We start from the raw sequence: 17,481 nt of genomic DNA, 5'->3' as shown, positions 1-17,481 counted from the left end.
TGAAGTAGGTATAAATGGACACTTCACCGCTGTATAACATATTGTCCTAGATTTACATTAAATATTTGTTCCAAATGGGTGTCAAATCCATACTTCGGTTGGTCAGCCATCACATGCAATCAAATATTTGTTGTTTTTGTTCATTTGTATTCATATCAGTATGACAAGTTTTTAGAATGAAAAATTCTCACGCCGCAATAACCAGCACGTGAATCGATTACTTATACCTATGAACGCCATCTATCGGTGTCCAGTGTACACTAATAATAAGATACACAGGAGCATAAGATTTTTTTTTAAAAAGCTTTATTTTTTTTACAGAGCACTTGGTACACAAAAGAAGCGACCGTGTCGTCCTCGTAATACTACAAGATTATTATATTAATTTTATTAATCTGGATCAACAAGGTCACAATGGGCGCAGTTGCTCCACTGGGATGCACAATGCCTATTATTTTGATTGGTCAAATCTAACATGATAATTCGATTATATACATAGTACAAAAAAAAATCTTTACTCTTTGTAATGAATCAACTATTAAATTAATTGGGATATAACAGGTGTGAAAAAAACAACACAAGTTAGATTTTTGGATTTGCGATTATCCTTTATTTCTAATCACAGTGCTGAGACACTTATAACACAGGCAACTAATACATATTTATAATTGATTTAATTTATGTATTTACTTCTTGGGTACAGCGTGGATGTAGATGGTGTGGCCTACTCCCAGCAGACCAGCAATGCAGAGAGCCATGGTCAGACGGTACAAGATGCCGTCCAGGGGACCTCCCTTCAGGAACACTGGGACATCATCCTCTTTCTGAAATAAAGCAAATATGTAAATTACTATCATTTTTAATATTTCGTATCTGTGGACAAAAGTTGCCAATAAGGTTTTCCTCAAACTGTTGGAGGTTATAAGCTGTTGGAATAGATAATAAATCATAATAAAATAAATGTTTAAATTATTGTTTATGAGTATCTATGACCAACAAGGTGTAACCATGATTGTGAACGAAAGCATAATCCTTTTGAAAATTTTATCCTATTAATTCCAATAGAATGCAGGCAGGACAAACCAACTGGCCAGTGGAAGTCTTAGCTAAGTTGTTAGACTACTACAACATGAAATCTTCAAGTGGGTGTATGACCAATCGAAAACTAACAGAATACTACAACACGCCTATGAGTGCAGCTTCATATATTACGTACCAATAAATAAAACTAAGTGCTAACAGTTAGTAAATAATAAAACCTAAGAAAAAAGTAATTATGTTACATACTAAGGTATATTTACATTAGTGAATGCAATCCCGATCTCGCGAGATCCCGTGTATTTTTTCGGGATCAATCCCGAAGCATAATATGACGAGATCCCGTTCGGGATTGTCGGAGAGGGCATTTCCAGCAGTTGGCTACATTGCAATAGACTTAAGATGCCGATTAGAAGCTCGTACTATTGATACACTTTGTATTTTAAGAGGCTACTTTCAAAATGCCATGTGATTACTTTTTATTTTGATCTCCTGGAGCTACACCTACTTTTTTGATTATGTTCATGTTATTACACCTGTTAATTATGTTATGTTGTTAGTAATATTGAAAAATAAAAGCTTTTATTTTCTTTCAAATAATAATTTATTGCATTCACCACACTATCACACACATATTACATTAAACAAGCCGTTCGAATTGTATTATTTTTACTAACTAGACGGGATCCCGAAAATCTCGGGATCCCGCGGGATTGATATTTCTGATCGCGAGGGATCTCGAGTTGACGATCTCGAGTCGGGATTGCATTCCCTAATTTACATGCCTTAATGATATTATTCTAGTTTTTTTTTAATAAACTGAAAACATAAATGTCACCCTAGGCAATAATAATTAGTCTCAAGCTCAGTAGGAATTCAGACTGTATTTATCATTATGATCGACATGCTGGCCACATGGCATGAATTTATTTTTAAATGAGAAATAAAAAGTAAAACTATTTTATTTTTCAGGTTAAGACTGTATATTTAAGTGGCCAGTCATTCATAATTTGAATAACACTCAATATTAATATCATAATTATTTAGATTAGAAGAGAATAAATGTTATTAGTGTTATACTATGGTACCTAATCTTATTATATATTGCTTTACCCTATTAGTTCCATCAAAGATTTGAATGATATTTTTACTCAAACCAACAAACTAGAGTACACGAGAAGCAACTATCTTTAACTTATAGATAAAATGAATTTAGTTAGATATGATAATACAAATCAACCTTTATAAGGAACAGTTACCAAATCAACTACATTCCAAAAAGATAAAAAATGGATTACAGTAGCTTAATAGGTTACCCATATTTTCCTATTAGGGTGCCTGCCTAGTATTATAGGTATAATTAATATGTTTCTTGTTGATGCTAATATTCATATTGACCCACTTTTGTGTGATCATGATTATTATATGTTCAAAATAATTGTTAAATTACCTGGAACTGTTGCTGTTGCTGACGGATCTTCTCAGACACAGGGGGGTAGGGAACGTTGGTACCAGGCACCAGAGACCTCTTGCCTGGGGCTGGGCAAGCTTCAGCTACGGTCGAGAGGTGAGAAGTGTTGTATTGGATGGTTGGTGGCTCCACTCGCTGCAGGGCGATTGGTGCCTTAGGAGAACAAAAATATCTTTCTAAGTCTCGAAAACGTAACCAAACGAAGTATGTAAATAAGTGGAAAATACTTACAACGGGGAAAAGTGGACTTTGCAGGTGTGATGCGGCAACCAGCCTGCCGGTAACTTTGCTTAATTGGTGGTACATTTTGATGAAAAAACTTGATTAAATGTTCAGCAAAGTGCCTGAAACCCGAGCGATTACGAAACAAGTACTTATCTAGTGCGTTCGGAAACCTTGAACCAAATATTGACGTATCAAATAAGGTTAAAAATAAGGTTCCAGTTTTTATTTGTTTTTTTTTTATTCAACAGTAATATAACATCAATATTTTGATTGTTAACTTTTATGTATTTTTCTATTTACTTATTGAATGAATTATCATATCGTATGACGTGTTTCGATTCTAATCCAATTTTTGATATTTGGTTTTTGAACAGACTTTGTTCGGAAACATTTATTATGCAATGAAGGTTAATAACATTAAAAGAGTTTCGATTACAATAAATAGTAATTCATAAAAATATCATGTGTTATATTTTCTTATTAAAATTCAAAACCACTTATTTTTTTAAAAATCCATACTAAATACCAATATCAATAACAAAAGAGATTAGCAGGGAATCAAAGTCGAGTTCGTGGTCCTGAACGAAATAGTCTGCCATATTTCTTTTTGAGTTTGACATTTCTTTTACTTGGAGCACGTTTTTCAGAGAAGGTACGTTTGTGAAATATTGCAAAATATATTTGAATATCAAAAGATTCTAGTATACAGTGAATATGCCATAAAATATAGTATTAATAATACCATAATACTTGTTTGTATAGTACGTCATATATGTACTTCGCTTCCAAATTTGAAAATCCGCGTGGCGTGTCATGCGTAGACATCGTTTGTCAATTGTTTTATAAAAATTGTCGTAGTTGCACTCCGAGTTCAATATTGTTGGTGTGACCATATTTTGTCCGGTTTTTCAGCTCTAAAATGCAGATCTTCGTGAAAACCCTCACGGGTAAAACAATCACCCTCGAGGTGGAAGCTTCAGATACTATTGAGAATGTGAAGGCTAAGATCCAGGACAAAGAGGGCATTCCTCCGGATCAGCAGCGTCTTATCTTCGCCGGTAAACAGCTGGAAGATGGCCGCACTCTCTCTGACTACAATATCCAGAAAGAATCCACCCTTCACTTGGTGCTCAGGTTGAGAGGAGGTATGTATATTTATACTTCGGTGATATATTTCTTTACTTATTGGATTTGCAAAGTCATCCTGCATGCAATTCTTCAACTCAACAAGTAGGTACTTGTTTGTAAATATTATTGAAGGTTGAAAATAATTTTCAGGTACCATTGAGCCTTCTCTGCGTATCTTGGCCATGAAGTACAACTGTGACAAGATGATTTGCCGCAAGTGCTATGCTCGTCTCCACCCTCGTGCTACCAACTGCCGCAAAACCAAGTGTGGTCACACCAACAACCTGCGCCCCAAGAAGAAGCTGAAGGATTAAATTATTTTTTACATCCAATTGCATTGCTATTCCATCTGTATTTTTGCAATTAATTAATTAAGCCCAAATTAATAAAAGTGTAACATCTAACAATGAGTTTGAAATTTTGCTTCATCAAGAAACCTACTCAGTTCACTTTAATTCCTTGTTTTTCCAATCATGCTTACATAAGATTCATACTTGTACTTATATTACAGTAATGCCTTCTGAATATTTAAATAGAGCTGTGCTAGTTCAGTGTTACCATCATAGGCGATTGGTAACATTAACTTGATGTGACTGAAGTTACATAGAGACAAAAGTAGTGAAGAACTTGTGACAATATTAGTTTGGTCTTTTATTTATCAATTAATTGTGAAGAAATTTTATTCTGGAATGGATTCACATGTTATGAGTAGTAGAATCAACCATCGCAATAATATAAGTAGTAGATTGAGAGGATTTCATACAAATAAAACATCTAGGTAGTAATAATAATTATCATTTATCTTTTGTAAATTAAATGCATCAACAGTATTCAACATGACTGTACAATGTACACAAATCATTCAATATTAATATAATCTCAAGTTACAAGCTCACAACCACCAACCAGCAGCTGGTCACTGGAAGATCCAGGATAAGATGGAGTTGGACTTTAATAAAATGCTATAGACTACCTCAGCACTGCTTAAAGAGAAGCATATGATAATGTTTTCCATATTGCCAGTGCTATCTTGGGTCTGCCTGTGATGGTAAATTTGCATTTATGCCCTTATTAAGCCTACTCTTTCTGTCACTATTATCTGTTTAATAAGAGACTAATGAATACTGATTTAGTTCACAGTCTTTAAGTAAACAATTTTACAAATGTCTGAGGGAAAAATTAGCAGTTTACAGATTTTTCTTTTTGAATTGGCCACGCCCCATTTATTGGCCAGCAGAAAGTACGTTGGCGACTACATTACATTTTTTATTAAAATATGTCTGAATTTGTTAACAAGATCATGTATTTAAACTATATACACAACGATAAAATAGAATTACTTATTCCTAAAGTTGGACGGACTCTCCTTAGATGACTAATGTTATGGAATGTGTTGCAGTCTTTCTAAACCATGCCGAAGTGAACAACTTTGATTTTCGGTGGTTTGGGCGGCGCATTATCTGAAACCAGAATAGTAATATTTTAAAGAAAAGTAATTTTCGTGCTCCGTAATAATGGTAATTTGTGAACAAAACATGCTTGAATGAAATGAAGATTAAAAGTCATGCGATGCAATATGAATTTTTCTACATAAAGTCGTAACATAACCACAAAAGAGATATTTTATGATGCGGGAAAAAGCTAATAAGTAATAATATTATTGATTCTTGAAAATATTATAAATTACATAGAATATAGGTTTAAATTGACTTGAACGATGATATCCAATGGTTATAAGCGAAATTTTGTGATGAATGGCGATGGGCCGTACACATCAAACAAACCTTATAGATTTCTAATCTGGAGTAGCATTATAAGTTCGGCGCACTGGTGATCACAGAAAACCTAAAGCTGTTCTAGAAATAGCCGACTTGAAATGTTTGCAGTACTCAATCTTATCATAGCTAGTGTGATGTGTTCGGCATTTGCGTTGGTACTAAATTATTTATATTCACCAATTTCACAGACGATACAAGCATGAGATTCGGTAATTTATACTTTTAAATATTAAAATAAAATATGACCATCGTTTCTAGGTCGATATAATTAATTTAGTACGACGTAACCGTGCAAAAATCGCGTGCTCACACAAATGGGGTGCAAATGGTATGTGGCGGCATGCGTGTGCGGGTGCGTGTCACACTTCGACGTAGTCGAGCGTAGTACCGGCGGCCGCGAGCTGCTGCGCCGGGCCGGGGGGAGGGACGGGCGGGGCGGGGGGCGGCAGGTGCTGCTGCGGAGTGAAGGCCGCCAGGTACTTGTGCGGGGGGCACAGCGGCAGGCTCGCCGCCAGCTCCCGCGCCGGCTCCGGCTCCTGCTGGACACGCTTACGTGACTTGTTAAATTCTGTTTTTAATTCTAACTTATTAAATATTTTCATTTCTATGTGAAACTTACCGACACGACGGCTATCGTAACGGTATCCGAAAACTTCACTTTATTCTTCTCTCCAGAACGATTGACCGGCTTTTCGAGGCCTTCATTATCCATTCTATATGTTCTATCTTTCAAACTCGTACTGGGATGGTAATTATTGTTATTCTGATATCGATACAACGTGTTGCTCCTTTCGGTTACTTCTTCTCTTAACTCGGTTTGATACAAATGCTTGAAGTGCGTGGAGGTAAGTCTGTCGTCGTGCGGCCGAGGTATTATGTCCACGACCGTATGTGTAGGTTTGACTGGAGCTTCGTTGATCGTCATCAGACCGTGCTTGGGCGATTTGTAATTAGACAGTACGTCCATACTGTGCCACCGTACGTTTTGGGCGTTCCGTAGAGGTTTGGGATAATCACGTTCGTAGTCCACTCTCGTATACGAGTCTCGCACGTCCGTCGTCCATATAGTGTTGTCTCTCTCTAAATACTGGTGTAAGTTGGGTCTTATACTGTTGGTGGACGTGGGTTCCGCCTGCGCGATCGGAACTTGCATCATCGTCGGTAAGTTCGGCAGGGACACTCGAGGTAGAGGCGGCGGTTTCGTTTTCACCACTTCGGACGCTGCGCTTTCGTCTTCCGATTCAGAGTACGAGCGGGAACTGCAGCCCGAACACGATTCGGAACATTCAGAACCTGAGAATGATAAATATATTTTTGTTACTTAAGTATTCTAGTGTACGTCTATCGTTTTAAAGTGACGTAGCCCTAGCTCGTTACCGGAGTGCGCGGCGGCGTGGCTGGCGGCGAGCGCGGCGGCCTCGTGCGTCAGGTGGTGCAGCTGCAGGCGGCGCGCGGCCCAGCGCACGTCCGCGAACAGGTCCCAGGCCGCCAGGTCCACGCCCAGGCTCAGCGCCTTCTCCACGCGCCCGCGCCTGGAACGGACCCTTCGAATGCATACGGGCCAGAAACATATGTACCTACGATTGCTACTTTCGTAAATATTTCCGTCACACAAATATTCTTTACACGACCGAATAGAACTGATCGTCATGTTTTTCTATTAGAAATCAGATGAAAGTGGGGCTCGTACCTGAGCAGATGGTGGAAGAACTTCCGGGCGAGGTCGTGTAGGGGCGGCGCGAAGCGGGCGGCGGCGGCTCCGAGCGGCGCGCGTGGCGCCAGGAACACGCCCAGCGCGCTCTGCGCCGCGCCCTCGCACACCACCGACTCTAAGGAACATCGAACTCATTATCCTTTTCGACTATTTACCTATAGAACACGCTACATAAATTTGCATGCCGAAATATAAGAACGAGCCGTTGCAAGGATGCACAACAAAAAAATCGAGGGATTCGGGAGAATATGACGGAAAGGATGGTAATTTTGCCGCTTCGCCTCCATCGACACGCCTGCGAGGTTTTGATACTAACCGGCTTTACTTCTTGAAGCCACGCATACGATCTTGTTTATAGCCCAGAGGCATTCTGTACCCTCCCGCTCCCAGTCCATGGCGCGTAGAAGTCCGACGGCGTTGGTCAAGCGTTTCATACGGATCCATGCCTGCAACCGCAAAGAACAATATCATACACAGTCATCTGATTCCAAACTAAACACAACTTGTACTATAATATCCAGAAAGCTGATAAATGTTTTTAAGCGTTTAAATACACAGATGTTATTAAAATTATAAATTACTAGCTGACCCGCGCAACTTCGCTTGCGTCCAATAAGAGAGAATGGGTGAAATTTTCCCCCGCTTTTGTAAAAAAAATTACTGGTACTCTGCTCCTTTTGGTCGTAGCGTGATGATATATAGCCTATGTCCTTTCTCGGGTATCAAAATATCTCCATACCAAATTTCATGCAAATTGGTTCAGTAGTTTAGGCGTGATTGAGTAGCAGACAGACAGACAGACAGAGTTACTTTCGCATTTATAATATTAGTATGGATTTGACGCACAGGTTCAGACAAGATACTCGTGCTTATCACACAATATTCGTGGATGAAATTCGAACCCACTACACGCGGCTCTAAGGTTATTAGGTAGAGATGATTACAGTACAGTTTTTGCAAAAGGTCTAATACATCCAAAATATAACACAGAAATATAAAATGTATTTACCGGTAGTAATCGTGGATGTGTGATGTGAAGAACTGAGAGTGGTCCACCGGAGAACGATAGTAATATTATAGGTCCATTTCTCGCATTTCTCGTCGCTAGCACTTGCATCCGACGGGAATCTCTATGGAGAATAATAACATTAGTTTTTAACTAATATAAAATTAAACGTGTAAATATTATTGTTTCTAAAAAATAACGGTAGTTACACCCGAAAGTGTAGGTAGAAATATAGAGCTAGAATTGACATAGAATTACAAATTAGAAACTAGCACTTTCCCCTACCTAGGAATAGACCCTGAGGCCGAAACCACGTTATAAGTTGGCGTATAAACTTAGGCGGTAGTTTAAACCATAGAGGCAGTAAAGTTTTTTGTTTTTACCGTAAATATGAGGTAAGTTCAAGACACTTGGAGTGATGGTGTAGAAGCGAGAGAGCTCGGTCGAAACACTGTAACCGGCCGCCTTCTTCCGCTGCGATTATCAACTCGCCTGCCCAACGTATACTTGTGGCTATCTGTAAGAATAAAATGATTTTATTAAATAATTGTTATGGACTGTACACGGCTCTATACTACATATATATCTATGTCTGATAGAATAAGTTACGAATTAGGATGTTAATCAGGATGATTGGTGAAATTCGAAATACTTAGACTGTTTAATATCATCCATAAAAACAAAGATTTTACAGAATTATGGTTAATTCCACAGCGTCTGTAAGTACCTATTAATTTATCAAGTGCAACACTGGCAGAGTTATTCAAAACTCTTATCTTCAATTTATCTTTCAGGTAGGTAGTTTAACAATTATTGGAAATTGGGCCATTAATATAAGATACAATGATCATTAACTTACAAATCCAGCTCTGGTGGTATGAGTAAGGCCGGCGACACAATGTACGACGTGCAGCGAGCCGTCGATACACGCGATTAAAAGTCGCGCGTCGCACGGGGACCGCCGCACTACTCGCACTGGCGTCGACAGAGACACGTGTGTCGCACTCTCCCGTGAGCTACACAGTTTTGTCGCTCGCTCGTCCGTGCCGCTCACGTCGTAACGTAGCCATTGTAGGTTAATTCCATTCTGAAATAAAAAATCTTTAATAACTTCTATAGATTTACCCTCTTATTCATAAAAATATATGAAGTTATGAAAGGCTTATAAAGAGTTTTGTTTCTTCCACTCCTTAGCGAAATGAAAAAGGGAAAACATAATATAATAGTAGTTTTTAACTAAACTAGGTTTATAGTGTGTTTATGAATGACAGGGATAAAGTATAGTTAGTGCATTTTAATATAATTGTTTTCGTATAACTGGGCTAGTCTCAGGAACGGTTGGAACGTTTTTAATCGGACTTTTACTGAATGATAGGAAGGAGTAACATATAATTTACTTTTCATCTTAAAGTTTCTACGAAATCGGGATTTAAACTGAATATGACAAGCGTCTTAGCCTTTTAAACTTAATTGCATTCATGCACTAAATTTTATTATATGTATGTACTTAACATTTGCTGTAGTGGTTTGCAAATAAAACATGCAAGTGGTCAAAAGCAGTTTAAACCAGATTTAATTAAGACATGTTGATTGACGCACAAAAGACCTGTAGATTGATAGCCACTAAACTTTATTACTTCAAAGTAATTTTAATAGCAGTAAACATTTTACTACTCACCTTATGACATGTGACTTGTTCCACAATGTGAATTACATTGTCACCTTTGAAAGACAACTCGGCAGATAGTGTTTCATTCTCTAACTGGTGGTAGGCTGTTAAGCTAATTTGATGGCTGTAAATAAAACAAAGAAAATATGGAGATGATTATTTAATCAATAAAGCGTGGCAGATATCTAATAAAATTTTGATTCTAATAAAATGAGAGATGACGACTTCCTGCTTTAATCATCAAAAATGTGAATAATTATGAAAATATCACGATGAATTATAATAATTTGTTTAGTTTTTGAGACCGCCACATTTTTCGCGCATCTCGCTTTAATCTGGATGGATATTTAGACGTCCCTACTTGTACCGTGACGTCGGTGGCTTACGTTGTTCGAGCGTACGAATATACGTCATGATTGTTTATGAGACATTGAAGAGCGATGCTGACGTGCGTGGCAGGTTCTTTTGTATAAACAACACTACTGACGCGCCACCCAATCGGCGTATGAGTATCATTAACCCAATGAAATATAGAGATATGTTCTGTTACCCATTGATGGTGTACAAATGTAAGTTAGCATGGTCTTCAACAACTGGGCTCCAGGGAGCTGGCTCAGCTACAGTGACACTCCACACCAATACTCTTCCACCATTGCTCTGCCCTGCCAAACCAAAATACTGTAACTATCAAAAACCAGTTTTGAGATAATTGCCAAAAATGTTTCTTTGTTACCTTATTCTGAACCTAATAGTGTATTCTTTTATTTGCTTTATTTTGTTAAATAAGAGTAAAAATGATAAAAAAGTTGATCACAAGTACTGAACTGACTCAAAGGAATTGATTGGACTCTGTTAAGCAAAAACACTGTATGTCGACTTACAGTTTTTTGGATTGGCACGACAGAATGTCTCCGTAGTAGATATGTACCTCTCTGTCCTGCGACTACTGCCACCCAGTTCTATGTTCTGAAATCAGATGTATTTTGAGCTGATTAATAATATTTTATTAGTTGATAGTTTGAATGTATAATTCAATTTTACAGTCTTCATTTTGCTATCCAAACAACATCTAATCTAGGTATGTTACCCAAAGACATAGCAGTAATATCCTATCATGGAATAATTATTCTTAATTAATGTAGAGAGGCTTGAGAGTGCATGCAATCACAATTTCTACAGCAAAGAGCTGAAACTTTGATTTGAGCTCTGTTAGAATGTGCAAAGGTAGTAAATATAAAGTAAAGATTATTACCTGTAGATGTGGATCTCTGTCAGAGATGCGGCATGGCAGGTTGATGTTATTCTTGCCAAATGTCACTAAAGTGGCAGTGCGGTCACTGTGTGTGAGCAGTATGTGGGATTTGCCAAGTGCAACTGCAAAACAAAATTATGTGCTTTTTACTAACATCTTATTTTAAGCTACAAGCAGACTAAATTGAACAAGTAATGATTTTGCAACCCTTCAAGAATTCATAGAATAATATTTTTAAGTAAAGAAGTTTCCCTTATTATTTTTGTGTTTCTTTACCTGAAAACAGTGATTATTTACTTGTAAGCAGATCAGTTTGAAAAGTCATGTTGTGCCTGAATTCAAGATATTTATACAGCTTGGATATCACTGTTTTTGTTTTTAAACCAAAATAAATACATCAGTACTAACCATTTGAAACAGCCTGTCCAGACAACTTGCCAACAAAGTATCTATCAAACAGAATCTGTGTGACATCCAATGTGTGGGGTTTAACAGTGAGGTAAGCAATGACTCCTGAAGAGAATACTATAGTGATGAGTGTGTCAGTGCTCCATTCACAGACTATGATACTCCTGTCGCGGAGTTTTGACTCCAGCTGACGAATCTGCCGCGGATGTGCAGCGCGCCAAAGACCTCCGCGTCGCTCACAATAACTCCTTTTACCAGAATCATACACTGTTTGATCTACCCTTTTCTTAGTTTCATATCTAAAATGAATACACAAGTTGTAAGACCACTGTTAAACTCGTTTCGATGAATAAAAAGTAGGCTAAAAATGTCAATGGCAAATTAATTATATTATAAGAATCTTATTCTGAAATTATAAAGATCGTTATAAATTATTACTTTGCTTAAATAAGTTCATTGCATTTAATTATTTATTTACCGAAATATGAAAGTTGTAAACAAACTTTGAAACTTACTTGAAACTTTTAAAATCACTATTTTTCACTTGTACTGTTTCATCACTAGTAAGGAATTTTATATCGTAATTGATCATTTTACATTATTATGCACATAACTGTTATATACACAAAGATATTATAAATAATTTTATAAAAAAATATCCATTTACAAAGTAAATATGACACATGACATTTCTGAATCTGAATTAACTTCAAATAACATTTATACCGGTGTTGCCAACTCCGAAAACTTAATATGTAGGGAATGTAGTCCATGCTCCAAGTCCATCAATAACAGATAAAATTAGAGGAAGGTAAGTAGACCACGCATCTTGTGTACAATTGATTAAGATAGGGTGCGCAGAGTAATATTTTTGACTTCTACTTAAGATTTATGAGCCCCAGCTTCAGCACTTCAGAATATGTTAAGTATTGGCAATTTACCAGGAGAGATTTTACAAGTATTTTCAGTTATTTTCATATATTTGCTGTCACTTTGTGTATCGGATATGTTGAGCTGCTGATACACAAGCAAGTGTGTCATGAAAAAGCTGTTCTTTTAACATTAATCCAAGTAAAGCTTCGTTTTATAGAAAGAGCTTCCCTCAGATCAGAGGGGTCGCATTTTTTTACAGGGGGATAAAAGTAAAAAAAAATCGATACGAGACACCTGGTGGTGATAAGGTGTAGATTCAACGTTCAACTCGTATCTGCCAATAAAAAACACATTGCTATTTGCTGGGGAGATAAAGGTTCTGCACGTTTAAAAGGTCATAAACTCGTATAATTTCGTATCAGGGATCACGTCACCAATGAACGCGTTTTTCGTACATTTTTGATGAGTTACGGTCGATTGAATATGCATGACACATCTTTTTCCTCTTACAAATTTATGTCCAGAATGAATTATTATACCCTTGGCCTAAAATTGTTTTAGGGATGTTGATGAAAACGATGACTTTTATTTCATATCCTTCTATAATAAACAGTAAGTAAGTAACGGACTTATAATAATTGATATCTTTTGAGTTTTTTGAAATTACATATTATAAGAAGTAAGTTCTTAGCAAATAAATATATTCAGTTCATTTCAATAATTAACCGATAGTTTAACTAATACTAACTATCCCTGACCGATTTGAACCACTTAATAACTTTACATGCCTAACATTGCACAACCCAGTAACATTAGGTTTTAATAAAGGCTGTCTATTTCCTGACCTTGACCTTCCTAACGACTAGTTTTTGATTTAATTAAGGTTTTGTCCATAGTTATTAGAGGCCAGAAAGCAGTTGTTTCTAAAAGTTTAAATATTAACTAGTTACGACGTCATCTCTGATTATTTTTTGGTGTCCTAGTTTGTGATATAGCTTCCATCTCATTTAGAGGAGGTGCGAATTATTTCAGCTAACTTTGTCGTCGCGTCGTAAACTTTATACTTAGTATTAGGAGTTAACGAACCCAAAAAGTTACCCAGGATATTTACAAAGAAACATCGTAATGAAGACGAATTACTGAGATTATAATTTGATAAATTGATGGATATATGGAAGTCGATATAAAGTATAAAACAAAACATAATAAGCTAGATATGTGCCTGATACGAAAAAACTTATTATGCGCATTGAATAAAATCAGTAGGTAAAGAATTTTGAAAAGAGAATACGAATATTTTTTTTATTTTACAAACTTTTTTTAGTCAGATGATATACTGGAAGAAAAGTTTGGCAAATCCCTGTTTTTACAGGCAGACATTGTATTTCACAATTCTCGAGATTGTTATGGTGAAAAGGGAAAACACCTTGTTAGCACGGTTGCGTATGATGTGGTTAGGACCTAAAATTTATGATACAATGAAAGATAATAGGCGTCGCGCTTACAGACGTACGTATACAAATACGATTGCTTGAATGGTGCTGAAGTATTGCGTTGTTTCAAATAAAATAATCGTAAATTATTACGAACGTATGTTCTTACAGTCGTAAAATGTATTGCCGTGGTTAACGTTTGCCAACAGTAAGGAATCATTATCGTAATAGTCGATCACATACAACCGTTTCTAAGATCGTAAAGTTTTTTATAGGGCACATTTACTAGAATAGTTCATTATTAGTTTCAGCAATACAGGAAATGCAAAATGCGTTTGAATACCTTTTTATTATACAACGTGCCGCTCCAATGGCTTATTTCCTCCAACCTATGGTTAGGGTTAGGGCTTCATAAACTATGACATGTAACAAACAAAAAAATAAACATTGTTGTCTAATTGAAAAAACTTAAATGTCACACATACTAAATAATAAAATAATGTAAACAAAACAATAGCACTCTGTATAAACAATAAATGTACATCATGTTGTATATAGGACGCATAATTTTATTTTCATTACCGATCGCATAATAAATTGTTTGATCTAACTGTCGCAACAACTCCACGAATGTCTGTAGATTCAGCATTAATATCTAATTTAAAAGGAGCCAATTCAAGTCGCTTTCAAAAATATCTTCGATAAAGTAAAGTAATGGTTGGCATCTGGCTTTAACGCCGTTCACATTATGCGGATCTCGAATTATAACAACCCTGTTGGCAGCCTTGGAGCAGGTATTATTCCGTACAAATTTTAATTACTTACCAACCAGAGGGCACCTTAAAACCTACTGAACGATAAAGTTTGCTCTGCTAATTCACTTTTAAGGCGTATGATATCAATTTTCTTTAACAGTGTACATTACTTTTAAATTAATTTCGAATCTTGGAGTCAAAGAAACATCGTGACAGCTGTTCTTATTTTAATGCTAATTTGGAATATTACATTCAAGGCAGTTAGGTACATTGTGCGTCATTGTGATAGCTGTAATAACTAAGGAACGCTGTTTTGATAGTGGAAACTGACGACCAAAATTAGAAGTAGGTAGGTACCTCATACGTATAACATGTTCGTGATGTTTCATATCTTTGCATTTATACGCACTTAGGTTTCTGGTCACAAAACATATTATTGTAAGAACGCAATACGACGCTACGCCCCTGGGCAGTGAAAACTAGTGCATGGTACTGTCCGTCAACGTGTAAATGAAATTATAACTGTTGTCTTCAAAATGTTGGGTGTTAATGTTACGTTCTTTATATTTGCTGTTGAATAAGGATAACGCTCTCAAGCAAAGGCAATAAAAGTTTTGCGCATCTTGTACCTATAGATATTTTAGTTTTAAGTATCAACCTAGGAAGTAGGAAGGTGTGTCTTGAACGCAATAGGTACGTCTTCATTTTAAATTTATTGCATAATGATAAAATTAACACTACACTGAACTACACTCACCTAAAAAAAGGTTGCATTCAATTCAGGAACTATTTGCAAGAATATGTACTATAAGTTAAAAAAATACTATACCACGCCACTTCCAAAAAAAATAAAATGTTGAGAAAATTACAAAAAAATAAAAGTCTACAATTCGGAGATCGAAATTGACGCAGAAAAACAAAAGAAAACTGAGAAATGGGCGACGATTAGCGACGAATGTAATTATTTTACATTAATAACCGCATTTTAAACGCAGGCTCGAACCTAGTGGAATTGAATTTTTGAGATAGAACCGGAAAATTCATGTTCAAAGTAAGTGGGCCGCTTTTTTATAAAGTTAGATATTAATAATATACTGCTATATTGCATAAATATGATTTGTCTATTCCTTGTACGAAATTATACTGCTACTACTTTGTAGTACAAAAACGGTGTAATTTGCAAAAAAAAAAAATACGGAGCAACATCCGAATACTGAAGCCAAACCAAAGGCGAATTCAGAATATTACGGGTACACAATGTTTAATGGAGCGACTCGCAGTTTTTACTTTTCACCAAGAATTTTCAGCGCTGTTTAAAACTAAAAATGTTCTTATGTTAGAATTCTTGGTTTGTCTTTGTCACTGAAATACTCAAAAATATATTTTAAAACTTAACATTTTTAAAATTCTATATTAATAAACTTAGGTTGCATATCCTTTCATCACCTTTCCAAAATGTAGTATGTTTTTTATTTAATCTTGATTATCGATTCGCTAGAATAAAGAACATAAGTATCTAGTTTATTACTTTTGATATGATCTTAATAAAGAAAGAAGCTTTACTATTCTCAATTTCATTTGAAGCTTACAGTGCAGTGATGTTTAGTGTTCATAGCAATTTCTAGGAAAACTTTTCTATTACAGCACCATCTTGTAAAGCCAGCAAAGGCTTTTCAAAGACTGATGTAAGTTCTAGTTTTATGCAAGGAATTTCAATCTTCGAAGCCATATTGACTGTGAGTACTTTTATAAAGATGATATTTATTTGTGCTGTATGCTGAATAGCTACGAGCAAATTGCAAATTTTAATGGAATTGAAAACGTAAATAAGATGTGTTAGTCTAACGTTAATAAAAATATAATGTTATGTTTGAATTGTAATGTAAATTATGTCTCGTTGTATCTTGTGTTTTGTACAAGCATTTTATATAGGTAGATAATATGTTATTTTACTGTGCAAAGTAACTTATCATAATGACAAGGTTTTGAATGTCCAGGGGTCTGTTGCATGTAAATGAGTAAAGCCGCGAGACTAAATTGAGTGCAATAAATATTGAGTACTTATCAAAATAATATTAACCGATCTTATCCATGATAAATACATTTCTCAATCCTTTCAGCTATCGAAATCGTAAAATTTTATGTAAGTAATGAAAATAAGGTATGAACCATGAATACACCGACGTTCAATAAATATAATAAAATGTGATTTATTATGCAGATACTTAATAAATCACGGAACCAATGCAATTTGGCTTTTAAAATACGCACTGGTTTTGCAAATTGTATGTTTACAAACCTGATCTGCCAGGAAGGTGGTAAGTTAATAACTAAATTTATTTGCTTTTATTTTTTAATTCCGTGTTCTACTTTATTATGAGGGGAATAACATTTAATAAAAACGGTCTAGAAAGTTGCCTAAACGAATTAACCTTGTTTGATCATACTCGTTTTTAATAATGATACCCCAAAGACCGGTACATCATGTACGAAAATCATTTAGATTATGCATTATGTTAACAATCAAGTAAAGCTCTAAAACAAAAAACTCTACAGTAGTCTAGTTATCTAGTAAAGGCTTTAATTTTGATATAATTTAATTTTTTTTTAATAAAATCGTCTAGATGTAGATTTATAGATCTATTTCTATCTATTTTATTTTATTTGACTTATTGTTCACATTGTATATTCTAAGTTCTACTTCTAACTACACGTGTATTAGATGAACTGA

General features: G+C 35.7%; 3 protein-coding genes across 6 annotated transcripts; 1 reads left to right on the top strand and 2 right to left on the bottom strand.

Moving 5' to 3' along the window:
* Positions 1–582: 582 nt before the first annotated feature.
* LOC142975611 (cytochrome c oxidase subunit 7A2-like, mitochondrial) lies at positions 583–2,900 on the bottom strand. Its single transcript, XM_076118568.1, has 3 exons — positions 2,741–2,900; positions 2,489–2,662; positions 583–824 (listed from the first exon to the last, which is right to left on the bottom strand). Exons 1-3 carry the CDS (start codon positions 2,813–2,815, stop codon positions 687–689), a joined length of 387 nt encoding a protein of 128 aa, XP_075974683.1. The 5' UTR covers positions 2,816–2,900; the 3' UTR covers positions 583–686.
* Positions 2,901–3,238: 338 nt separating this feature from the next.
* Positions 3,239–4,272, top strand: RpL40 (ribosomal protein L40). Its single transcript, XM_076118135.1, has 3 exons — positions 3,239–3,386; positions 3,647–3,879; positions 4,013–4,272. Exons 2-3 carry the CDS (start codon positions 3,654–3,656, stop codon positions 4,174–4,176), a joined length of 390 nt encoding a protein of 129 aa, XP_075974250.1. The 5' UTR covers positions 3,239–3,386; positions 3,647–3,653; the 3' UTR covers positions 4,177–4,272.
* Positions 4,273–4,641: 369 nt separating this feature from the next.
* On the bottom strand, positions 4,642–12,384 carry frtz (WD repeat-containing and planar cell polarity effector protein fritz). 4 transcript variants are annotated; one of them, XM_076118132.1, is made up of 15 exons: positions 12,205–12,384; positions 11,690–11,988; positions 11,282–11,403; positions 10,911–10,995; positions 10,580–10,691; positions 10,039–10,153; positions 9,220–9,447; positions 8,744–8,877; positions 8,364–8,484; positions 7,671–7,800; positions 7,331–7,469; positions 7,018–7,172; positions 6,260–6,933; positions 5,951–6,188; positions 4,642–5,322 (listed from the first exon to the last, which is right to left on the bottom strand). In XM_076118132.1, the coding sequence occupies exons 1-14, from the start codon at positions 12,279–12,281 to the stop codon at positions 6,000–6,002; spliced, it is 2,580 nt and encodes an 859-aa protein (XP_075974247.1). In that variant the 5' UTR covers positions 12,282–12,384; the 3' UTR covers positions 4,642–5,322; positions 5,951–5,999. The 4 variants fall into 4 exon arrangements, with proteins under 4 accessions (XP_075974247.1, XP_075974245.1, XP_075974246.1 ...); XM_076118130.1 differs by having other exon boundaries at positions 6,029–6,188; XM_076118131.1 differs by having other exon boundaries at positions 6,029–6,179.
* Positions 12,385–17,481: the final 5,097 nt, after the last annotated feature.

The sequence above is a fragment of the Anticarsia gemmatalis genome, chromosome 9 (assembly GCF_050436995.1).
Source record: "Anticarsia gemmatalis isolate Benzon Research Colony breed Stoneville strain chromosome 9, ilAntGemm2 primary, whole genome shotgun sequence".
NCBI classification, from domain to species: Eukaryota; Metazoa; Arthropoda; class Insecta; order Lepidoptera; family Erebidae; genus Anticarsia; species Anticarsia gemmatalis.
Note: the sequence above shows the minus strand (reverse complement) of the source record. Positions and strands in the feature narration are given on the sequence as shown.

Coding starts and splice junctions, on each gene's coding strand:
- LOC142975611 (XM_076118568.1), bottom strand. CDS start 2,815: ATGTACCACCAATTAAGCAAAGTTACCGGCAGGCTGGTTGCCGCATCA. Junction 2,663..2,740: donor AAAGTCCACTTTTCCCCGTT/GTAAGTATTTTC, acceptor TGTTCTCCTAAG/GCACCAATCGCCCTGCAGCG. Junction 825..2,488: donor AGCAACAGCAACAGTTCCAG/GTAATTTAACAA, acceptor GCTTTATTTCAG/AAAGAGGATGATGTCCCAGT.
- RpL40 (XM_076118135.1), top strand. CDS start 3,654: ATGCAGATCTTCGTGAAAACCCTCACGGGTAAAACAATCACCCTCGAG. Junction 3,880..4,012: donor GGTGCTCAGGTTGAGAGGAG/GTATGTATATTT, acceptor AATAATTTTCAG/GTACCATTGAGCCTTCTCTG.
- frtz (XM_076118130.1), bottom strand. CDS start 12,281: ATGATCAATTACGATATAAAATTCCTTACTAGTGATGAAACAGTACAA. Junction 10,996..11,281: donor ACAGAGATCCACATCTACAG/GTAATAATCTTT, acceptor ATCTGATTTCAG/AACATAGAACTGGGTGGCAG. Junction 10,154..10,579: donor CATTTGTACACCATCAATGG/GTAACAGAACAT, acceptor TTTTATTTACAG/CCATCAAATTAGCTTAACAG.